The sequence below is a fragment of the Trachinotus anak genome, unplaced genomic scaffold (genome assembly GCF_046630095.1).
Source record: "Trachinotus anak isolate AG129_WGS33_773 ecotype Australia unplaced genomic scaffold, CSIRO_AGI_Tana_v1 ptg000021l, whole genome shotgun sequence".
NCBI lineage: Eukaryota > Metazoa > Chordata > Actinopteri > Carangiformes > Carangidae > Trachinotus > Trachinotus anak.
The window spans coordinates 13,883,417-13,893,687 of record NW_027273872.1 but is presented as its reverse complement, the minus strand read 5'-3'; the positions used below and the strand labels follow the sequence as shown (position 1 = coordinate 13,893,687).

The following is a 10,271-nucleotide window of genomic DNA, read 5'->3' as shown; positions in this document are numbered from 1 at the left end:
CTGATCACTGGTCGTCACTCATTTCATGTTTAATTCAGTTTAATGAAAATGAAGAGCTGAATATCAATGAATATTGTTTATTTGTTTGTTGAACTGATGGTTAAATTAATAGAAAAGTTTAATGTGACAACAGAGTGAAATTTAACGAACTATGAGAACGTATTAAAACGTCATTAAACACTGTTTAATCCTACATCTTGTCTCATGACGATGACTCAGCTTTACTTTTATTTACCTGAACCTTTTAATACCGACTATGAACTTTATACAGCTTGAATCTAATTGGTCCGCTGACTCATAGGGGAAGTACCCTCATTGGAAAGTGCTTAGTCATTCCTCGACCTCTCATTGGTCGGCTGGACTGAGCAAATTGAGCGGACCAATTGGAGGCGGCGACAATATTTACGTCTCCTGACGACAGTGACGTTTATCGCGGAAGTAAACATAAACTAAGCTGAGCGGTTTTAACGCTGCGTCACAAAGTTTCTCACTTCGGTTCAGAGTGGGTTGAACAGTGTGTTTTCTGCCCGGAGTCTGGTCCACTGTGAGCGGTCAGCACAGAGTTTGCGCGTCCGGTGTGTGGCTCAGTTTGGTCCGGTTCAGAGTGTGTAGAAGTGTGTGTTTTCTGTTCGGAGTCTGGTTCGGCTCGGTCCGGTTCAGTGTACCCGCAGCAGAATGTCAGTGACGGTGAAGGCCTACCTGCTGGGAAAAGATGAGGCGGTGAAAGAGATCCGGAGGTTCGCGGTGGATCAGGACGTTTCCTGCAGCTTTGAGTACCTGAGCAAGAAAACCGCGGGTGTCTTTAATAACCTGAAAAACAACGGGTTTAACTTGTACTACAGAGGTAAGACAATTAAATTATTATAAGAACCTGAAAGACAAAAAGAGTCTGTCAACATGTTGGAAAGAGGTTAGAAAAAGTAGGAAAAACAGCGTGAGAAAGTTCGGCATTAACATGTTTACTGAAAATAAAATACCAGGATTATTACAAAGGTGTAAACATATGAAATCGACCTAAAAAATTAAGTTTTCCACAGTGAAACAGGTTCAGGTGTTTAGTGTAAATAAAGATCCTGCTTTAAATTATGAATCAGTTAAAAATAACTTTACAAATCAAACTGTGAAGCTGTAAGCACGTTTTATGTCACACAACTTCATTTATCAGTTTCATAGACACAGATCTCACCACTGAGCAGGTGACTGAACCTCCACCTGCTCATAATCACAATGTGGTTAGGCTGGTTTCAGGGGGCGGACACAGGTGTAAACACCAGTGTGAACAGGTGTTTCTGAACTGAAGAGTTTAAAGCTCACTGACGTGATTTGAATGGGATTAGAAACTGAAATGATTTTTGTTCAAAGCTAAATAAAAACTATTGGTTGTGATTTTACAGTTTGACTTGAAGCTGCTGCAGTATAATCAAAAATGTAATCGTTTGCGGAGTGTTTCACCTGAGAACAGATGACATGTTCTGTATGAAATGAGTTGTGGTTACTGACATTTAATCACTACTACCCCCTGTAGTGCTTGGGTTTGTATGTCTGACTAGTATCAGTTTTAAACTGTCATAGTGAGGACATCTCTGCCTTGTGAGGACATGGTGGCTGGTCCTGTCTATTGCCAAAGTCTGGTTGAATGTTCAGACCCGGTTTTAAGGTTCAGGGGCAGGGAATACTTTATGTATAATTACCTCATATTTAACAACCTAATATAATAATGAGCTTGTTATAAACATCTAAATTTCACCTAAAAATACATTATTGTAGAATTTCATTCTTCAAAATTGTATTTATTCTGTGCTAAATAACTTTATTTAGATTTGATTTAAATCTTTATTTAGAGTTGATATGAATATACTGTATATATTTCTTGGTTTAATATTTTCTGTAAAAGACTTTCTAAACTTTATAAATAAAGTTATTGTGGTTGTGAATATTAAATAACAATCAGACCGAAGCTTTTCTTTATGTTTCAGCTGGAGAAGTTTTGATAATTTGATGTCATTATAATAAAGTGGAGATGATGATGATGATGATAATGTTACAACATTTCAGATGAAGATGGAGACCTGGTAGCTTTCTCCTCTGATGATGAACTGATGATGGGTCTGGCCTGTATGAAGGATGACACCTTCCGCCTCTTCATTAAAGGTAAACACATGATCCACACACCTGAGGCCTGGACTACTACTACTAAGTTCAACATACCCAGGATATCTTTTCATTATCTTGCTTGAATTAACCTAACACATCTTGTAGCCTGGACTATGAAGCTCTTATTGTCATATTGTTATCATATTGTTAAGATTATTACTGTGAAGAAAAAGAGATTAAGAATAAAATAAAAACTTTTAACACTCGGTTGTATCAGATGAATATTAATATTTAATTTTTTAAAAATTGCTTTAATGTAGAGACTAAAAACAAACTGAAATGTTTGTGTTTCCATTTGAACTCTTTCAGAGAAGAAGGAGCACCGCCGGGACTTTCCTCTCCACGCCTTCCCCCCCTTCACCTTTGCTCCCCCTCCTCCTCCTCCACCTGGAGCACCTCATATGCCCCCGGCCCCTGCCCTGCATCCTAACGTCACTTGTGACGGCTGTGAGGGTCCAGTGGTTGGAACTCGCTTCAAGTGTTCAGTGTGTCCAAACTACGACCTGTGCTCCACCTGCCAGGCCCAAGGGACGCACACTGAGCATGCCCTGCTGCCCATCTGGCACCCAATGCAGGTGAGTGGAATCATGGGAAGGAAAAGCTGAAACTGTGCTCACCTGTGATGTCATAGTTTGCCCTGAGTATGATATGACATTACTGCAGTGAGGTGGCAATAACCAGCAGCCACTACAAACAGTACTCAGTGAATAACACAAAGAGCAGTGAAAACATCATCAAAAAATTGACGGGAAATTAGATTTCAAACATCTGATATCAGTGCTCTCCCCGTTTAGTCTGAACTGAAGGACCCGGGTCCCCTGTGCACACACACAAAAATCAAAACTGTCCTGAAACTGTAGAGCTGATCTGTTCATCCACCTGATCCAGCCTGCAGAGTCACTAACAGATGACCTCACCTCTGGTGACCTCATCGTGACACGTGTTTGCTCAGTTGTGACAGGATGTTTTTCCGTCTGTCGGCAGTGGTTTCCCCGAGGGAAGTGGATGAAGAGGATGAGACACTGTATGTGGAACCAGAACCTGGGTCAGACCCACAACCAGGACAAGGACCAGGACCAGGCTGGATCCTCCACACCTGCAGCTGACTCTGGTCAGTGTCAAGAACTGTAATCTGGTTTTCCCTAATAATCTATTCAATAATCAATAACTGAACGTTGTGACTGACAACCTTCAATGACCTCTGACCTCTCCTGCTTGATGACATTATTAATGACCTCTGACCTCTATCCACAGCCTCTCAGGCCAATGTGGACTTCCTGAAGAACATCGGGGAGGGCGTGGCAGCCATGTTGAGCCCGCTGGGTGAGTAATGTCACTGTTCACGCCTGAGATTAACAATGCTTTCTGATTGGTTGTCACTCTGTCACTGTTCTTTTCAAAGTAACAGTCCAGTCAAAGGAACAGTTTCACCTCAACCTTTAATCTTTAAATGTGAACAAGATGATAATTGATTCTTCATCACCAGTCACCCGGCCTCAAACAGGAAGTGATGTCATGTGTGCAGGTATTGACGTGGACATTGACGTGGAGCATGAGGGTCAGAGGACAAAGGTGACTCCTCCCTCTCAGACTGGAGGAGTGGAGGGCGACGTGGAGGTGGACGGAGGCGGTGAAGAGAGCGGAGCCAGTGAGGGGTCAAAGGTCAGTTCTTCATCAGAAACAGCTAAGGTGTGTGAGGTATGTGACCTGAGGTAAACCAGTATAAACTGTAACCCCAGTATAACGCAGTATAAACCAGGCTGTAAGCAGACTCTGAATCTTGTGGTCTTCAGGTGAGCAGAGACTCTGATGAGGAGTGGACTCACCTGAGCTCCAGAGAGGTTGACCCCTCCACTGGAGAACTGCAATCCCTCCAGCCCGGGAACCAGGACCAGGGGCCCCCGTCAGAAGGACAGCAGGGGCCCCCGTCAGGAGGACAGCAGGGGCCCCCGTCAGGTGGACAGCAGGAGTCCCTGGGGGACCAACAGGGTCCAACAGGTCTGAGGGAGGCAGCCCTGTACCCCCACCTGCCTCAAGGTAAGACCACATTCTGACCTGAGCTATTTGAGCCTTCATGATGTTCCTGCAGACTTCTGACCCCGTCCCTCTTCAATGAATTCTGACCTTTTCTGTCCCCCACCCCTCCCCCCAGAGGCAGACCCCCGCCTGGTGGAGTCCCTGTCCCTCATGTTGTCCATGGGGTTCACAGACGAGGGGGGTTGGCTGACTCGACTCCTTCAGGCCAAAAACTATGACATTGGAGCTGCACTCGACGCCATCCAGTATGCCAAACAGCCCCGCCCACACCAGCCCTGAGGACGTCATCAGTGACATCATCACCCATATTAAACCAATGATCATTTATACAGTTTCCTGTAATGTGAGATTATCTGTCAGATGATTACTGTTATCATTTATCAATACTTTTACTCATTGATTAGTGTTTGTCACTAACATGTTTCTGTTCTGATTAATGAATAAAAACCTGAACTGAACGGCTGGATTTTTATTATTGATGTGTTCTAAAATCAGATCAATAAATGAATGTTTTCACATCATACAGAGCTGAAATTAATAAAATTAAATTGAGTAGTTTTCAATAATAAAAAAAAAAAAAAATCTGAGAATTCAAGTTCAATATATTTGACTATGGATTTTGGTAAATTATTTCATTCAGATGTCGTTACTTCTGGTTTTGTTTCTGACTGAAACTGACAAGAAGTTTGATCAGTTTTCTGATGACCTGATTTTATAGAAATGGTTAATCAAGAGAATAATTAATCAATCATGAAAATAACTGATCGAATGAAACAAATTGAAGAAGTTGCCTCTGAACAACACACAACAGTGAGGATTTCCAGTTATAAAATGAACAAGCAATCATCAGAAAAGTTGCAGATTGATCTACTAATTGATTATGTATTGTCTCAGCACTGATCAATACACCAGCAGCTGTCCAGCGGAATCAATCACTTCATCAATCAACAAAATATTGTTTAAGTCATTTTTATTGACTTTAGCTTCTTTATTTCTTGTACAGCTGCAACTATTATTACTACTAAACTGATGTTTGTCAATAAAAACAAAATAATCAGCAGGTTAATCGATAATCTTTGGAGCAGATGTGACACAGCTGGATGAACAGTTTCCTGTTTATCCAATGACCTGCTGATGAATCTGTTTCAGTGACGTCTTCAGGTTTTGTTTTGTCCACAACCCAAAGAGTCAGAAACATGAAAATGTTCTCATCTGAGAACTGGAGAACCGGACTCCAAAGGGTTCCAGATCTAAACTGAACACAACAGTCGTTCAGATTAAACACAGAACGTTCCAGTCACTGTTAAACCATTTGTTTAGAACCTCAGCAGAACAAACTGGAGGAACCGATACCTCCTCCCTGGTTTAAACCTTCTGATCTGTCAGAAAGTCCTCGTCGTCGAAGTTGAACTCCTCTTCGGTCTCAAACAGAGAGGAACCAGGAAGCAGGGGGCGGGGCCTGGTGATGACACCACAAGACAGCGAGGTGGCACTATCCATTGGCTGACTCTGCCCACTGACAGAAGGCTTGTCCCCCTTCTCTACCTGACAGTCAGAATTGAGGAGCCAAGTCCACTTGGAGCCTGGAGCAGTGCTCAGGCTAGGAGGATTAATTCTCTTCTTACTGGGGGGACTGGCACAGGTCAGACTGGACTGGTTCAGACTAGGAGGACTGGTATAAGTCAGGCTGATGGTTCTGGTTGTGGCTGAGGGTCTAGCAGGGTTCCTTATCAGACTGGAGGAACTGGACTGCAGAAAGAAGAAGGAGGAGGTCTGGTTCTTTAAATGAACAATCCAAGGTTCCTGTTCTGTGTGTGCAGTAAGTTCTGGGTTCCTCAGGGAAACTGGATCCTCTGATCTTCATAAATTTTACTGGGATTTAAAACAAACTTACAACTTTAATATCTTATTAATGTCCTGGTTCTCCAGGTTCTCATCAGTACAGAGTCCACATGGTTCAGACCAAGAGAGTCCAAACTCATGAGGACTCAATCATTTGGTCTGTAAACTAGTGAATTACCTGACTGTACTCACCTGTACCTGACTGTACTCAGAGACTTAGCACAAAGACTGACCAGACAGACTGACTGATGGGAAAATGTTAGTGAAGTGTCTGTCACTGTGCAGGTGGTGTTAGTTTAAGATGTTGGCGATGACAGCATGTTACCTGCGAGGGTGTGTCTGTTCCCTTCCTCTTCCTATCAGAACACAGAGGATTAAATGTCAGAGGTCAGTTTTTTTTTCTTAATGAACTCAGTGACTATTAACCCTTCAATATAGACCACAGCACCACCTCACCTGGTTCATGTTATCAATCAGCTATTGATTAGTTATACATCACTTATCTATCAGACCTGCTCTGTCTCTAACAGTGTGTTTTTAATAAACCTGCCGACTGACAGGTAGGTGGGCGGTGCCTCTAAGGCACTCTAAGTCTCTAAGGTCACACCTGTCAGTCATGTTGTTGCCATGGAGTTGCTGTCTGTCCATCAAAATACTGTCCTCCTCTGGTGCCTCCTCTTGCTCCGCCTCCTCTGATGCATCCAGGTACTTGCTCCAACGGCTCACCTGAGTCTGTCTCACCTGCAGCCAGTCAGAGAAGAGAGTGATTTTTAAAAATATTTGCATCTTTTAACACCATTTTTTTTTTTTTTTTTTTAATTTAGACATTTCAGAACATTTTGAGTGAGTGTGTGTGTTTGTGTGTGTGTGTGTGTGTGTGTTCACCTGGTCGTCTCCCTCCTCAGGTTCTTCCTCTCCATCTGCCTTCACCTGTTCCCTATTGGCAAACATCAGCGTTCAGAGACAGGTGAGAAACCTGATCAATAGGACACTGATGGGACTCAAAGAAGTTGCAGTGTATTGTGGGACAGGCCAGTTACCATAGCGACCAAGTGTCGTGCTCCTGCTTCTCAATCACTTCCCCTCTCATGGCATTCAGTTTCTGAACATGACGTCTGCAGTCGGCGCCGGAGCCCCGCCCAAACTCCTGTCAATCATTGAAGAATCAATCATACAGGTGAAATACATTAATAAGACATGCCTCATCAAAGTCACATCTGTCCAGGTGAGCCTCCATGACAACACCCGACCTGCTGATTTTTTATCTTATGGATCAGTCACTGATGTCCAGAAGCCAGGACCAGCTCTCCGACTCTGGTCTGTAGACCAAACAGAGCTGGTTCACACCTGTTTACAGACGCCCCGTTAACCCTGACGTCCAGTGACTGACGTGTAGTGACCACCGGGGGTTAGGGTTACCTGCTTCACGTCCTCTCTGACAAACCAACTGGTTTTCACTTTGAGATCTGGTCTGTTACCGGTGTCAGTGTCCTGACCTCAGGCCTGTTGTTACATGTGAAGTCACATGTTGTGTTTCTGTCTCCATCATGTGGTAAATATGCAAACTATATCTAATGTCTCAGAGTTTATTGAAAACATGCTGACTGTCTCTGCCGTCTTATTGATTAGCTCTCTGTCAATCGATTGATACAATCAGCTCATTGAAGACTGAAGCTGCAGCCATGAGGTCTGTCAAAGTGACTGAGTCTCTTTGGGATTTCAAAGACAAAACAATTCATGAAGAAAATAATCTGCAGATCAATAATTAACAATAATGAATACTGAGCTTTACTCTGTTCAGATAAAGGAGCAGTTCCACTGATACAGATTACAAACCCTGTGTACACCGCTCCCTGTGTTTCAAGAATAAGAGTCATTTTCTGACCTTGAGCAGTGACTGTTTCTCTCCACACACTTTGCAGCACCATCTGTTCACCTTCTTCACCTAACAGACACAGCACAGGGCAAACACACAGGTCACTCTGTAGTCAGGCCTTCAGAATAAAACAATCAGACAAAAAACATCACTCAACATTGCTGAGGACTTTTAATTTGATGAGATTGGGAGGAAATAGTTCCTCCACCTGTTTTAAAGTCTGAAAAATGCCTTCAGATGCCCTGCTGGTTTTCATATTTTCAATAAACATTAGCTTTTATTTTTAATAAAATCAGGTTTTTATTTTTAATAAATATCAAGTTTTAATTTGTAATAAACATCAGGTTCCACTTTTATTAAACATCAGGTTTTATTTTTAATGAAGATCAGTGTGTTGTGTGTAACAGACTGAGTTGTGTTACTGTGTGTTGTGTAATACAGACTGTGTTGTTACCATAGACTTTATATAAAAAGGTTGTTACTGTGTGTTGTATTCTTGTGTATTGTGTTACTGTTTTGAGTCATTCAGACTGTGTTGTGTTACTGTGTGTTGCAGTGTCTTTTCCGCCATGGCAAAAATTAATTAATTAATTAATTGATTGATTGAAACGAAAAAATTCAGTGATATAGTGATATTAGCAGACATTCATATAAGCTAAAGCTCCAATAAAGAATGAGCTTACTTGGGCATTGTCCCAGGAAAAGAAAATCAGACGAAGTAGGTTAGATGGGGCATCAAGGCATGAGTGAGGGGCGACGACGCATCTCCCTCCTCCCTCTGTGGAAACTACAACTGTGGCTACTTCTCTCACACCCCAGGGAACCCACCTCCCACAACAACTGCCCCCACCCAGCCGTCACGTTTGCCCCACGCCAACCCTCTTGATCCACAGGAAAGCCTGTGTTGTGCTACTGTGTTGTATTGTTGTGTTACTGTGTTGTGTTACTGTGTTGTATTGTTGTGTTACTGTGTTGAGCTACTGTGTTGTATTGTTGTGTTACTGTGTTGTATTGTTGTGTTACTGTGTTGAGCTACTGTGTTGTATTGTTGTGTTACTGTGTTGAGCTACTGTGTTGTATTGTTGTGTTACTGTGTTGTGTCACTGTGTTGTATTGTTGTGTTACTGTGTTGTGTTACTGTGTTGTGTCACTGTGTTGTATTGCTGTGTTACTGTGTTGTGTTACTGTGTTGTATTGTTGTGTTACTGTGTTGTGTTACTGTGTTGTATTGTTGTGTTACTATGTGTTGTGTCACTGTGTTGTATTGTTGTGTTACTGTGTTGTGTCACTGTGTTGTATTGTTGTGTTACTGTGTTGTGTTACTGTGTTGTATTGTTGTGTTACTATGTGTTGTGTCACTGTGTTGTATTGTTGTGTTACTGTGTTGTATTGTTGTGTTACTATGTGTTGTGTCACTGTGTTGTATTGTTGTGTTACTGTTGTATTGTTGTGTTACTATGTGTTGTGCCATACAGGCTGCGTTGTGTTACTGTGTTGTGTTGCCGTGTGTCTATTTTAAAAATTGTTCAAGGTCTTGATTTTTATTTTCTCAAATTCACAAACTTCCAAGGATATCAAGGACCCATGGGAAACCTGTGTCAGCCTGTTAGCTTAGCACTCAGCTCGGCAGCAGCTGTGTGTGTGTGTGTGTGTGTGTCATTGAGTGTGTGTGTGGTGTGTTACCTGTTGAACCTGGAAACTCTCACAGGAGAAACACCTGACTACGTGAAACTCCTGAACCATGACGGGCGGATTTAAAACGGATCTAGTCCTGGGTCTGCTCCTCACGGTCCTGACCCGGCTGTTTTTTTCCCGGGTTTATTTGAAGCGAGATGCTACGTCACAGTCTATGTCACAGTGAGCGTATTACGTCACAGCGCTCCCTGCAGGCCGGAGGATTTTGTGTGACTGGTAAAACCATAGACTGTATAGAAAAATAAAACATAATCAATCAATCTATATTAATTCAATCAGTCACCACTTTTTAGTACACTTTACATTTAAATAAGTTTCAAATAGTGAGAAGTTTAATGTAAATTTGATTATTGATTATGTCACCGTTTGATCAGTTTATTTAGTTCTGTTCATCAGAATCATAAATAAATAAATAGTCAGACAGAAAACTGTGCAACCTGTCAAATAAACTGCCACCTATTTGACACGAGTTTACAGCTATGTCAAACAATAAAAACCAGTTGATTTTACTCTCAAGGTTCATAAAACAGAATAATTATACTCAGTTTGGTGTAAAAAATCTCTATAACAGAAATGCTGACAGAGTGAAACCATCACAACATATAGTAAACATATAAATAATATTTTATAATACATTTGGAAGATTTGTATTTTAAAATAATTAAAT

The 10,271-nt window shown here is 41.9% G+C and overlaps 2 protein-coding genes across 4 annotated transcripts; one reads left to right on the top strand and one right to left on the bottom strand.

The window, feature by feature from the left end:
* The first annotated feature begins 435 nt into the window (after positions 1-435).
* On the top strand, positions 436-4,649 carry sqstm1 (sequestosome 1). 3 transcript variants are annotated; one of them, XM_071458350.1, is made up of 8 exons: positions 436-844; positions 2,056-2,151; positions 2,464-2,729; positions 3,139-3,265; positions 3,409-3,477; positions 3,680-3,816; positions 3,948-4,191; positions 4,307-4,649. In XM_071458350.1, exons 1-8 carry the CDS (start codon positions 676-678, stop codon positions 4,468-4,470), a joined length of 1,272 nt encoding a protein of 423 aa, XP_071314451.1. In that variant the 5' UTR covers positions 436-675; the 3' UTR covers positions 4,471-4,649. The 3 variants fall into 3 exon arrangements, with proteins under 3 accessions (XP_071314451.1, XP_071314450.1, XP_071314449.1); XM_071458349.1 differs by having other exon boundaries at positions 3,680-3,843; XM_071458348.1 differs by having other exon boundaries at positions 3,680-3,852.
* Positions 4,646-9,748, bottom strand: mrnip (MRN complex interacting protein). Its single transcript, XM_071458354.1, has 7 exons — positions 9,593-9,748; positions 7,919-7,978; positions 7,074-7,180; positions 6,919-6,970; positions 6,641-6,774; positions 6,359-6,389; positions 4,646-5,940 (listed from the first exon to the last, which is right to left on the bottom strand). The coding sequence occupies exons 1-7, from the start codon at positions 9,650-9,652 to the stop codon at positions 5,557-5,559; spliced, it is 828 nt and encodes a 275-aa protein (XP_071314455.1). The 5' UTR covers positions 9,653-9,748; the 3' UTR covers positions 4,646-5,556.
* Between the last annotated feature and the right edge of the window lie 523 nt (positions 9,749-10,271).

What these genes read in the sequence shown, in the direction of transcription:
- mrnip (XM_071458354.1), bottom strand. Translation starts at nt 9,652, where the DNA reads ATGGTTCAGGAGTTTCACGTAGTCAGGTGTTTCTCCTGTGAGAGTTTC. An exon ending in AGAGTTTCCAGGTTCAACAG is followed by an intron (nt 7,979 to 9,592) that starts GTAACACACCAC and finishes TGTGTCTGTTAG; the next exon opens with GTGAAGAAGGTGAACAGATG. An exon ending in GGCAACAACATGACTGACAG is followed by an intron (nt 6,390 to 6,640) that starts GTGTGACCTTAG and finishes GTGTTCTGATAG; the next exon opens with GAAGAGGAAGGGAACAGACA.
- sqstm1 (XM_071458348.1), top strand. Translation starts at nt 676, where the DNA reads ATGTCAGTGACGGTGAAGGCCTACCTGCTGGGAAAAGATGAGGCGGTG. An exon ending in AGCCATGTTGAGCCCGCTGG is followed by an intron (nt 3,478 to 3,679) that starts GTGAGTAATGTC and finishes TCATGTGTGCAG; the next exon opens with GTATTGACGTGGACATTGAC. An exon ending in AAACAGCTAAGGTGTGTGAG is followed by an intron (nt 3,853 to 3,947) that starts GTATGTGACCTG and finishes TGTGGTCTTCAG; the next exon opens with GTGAGCAGAGACTCTGATGA.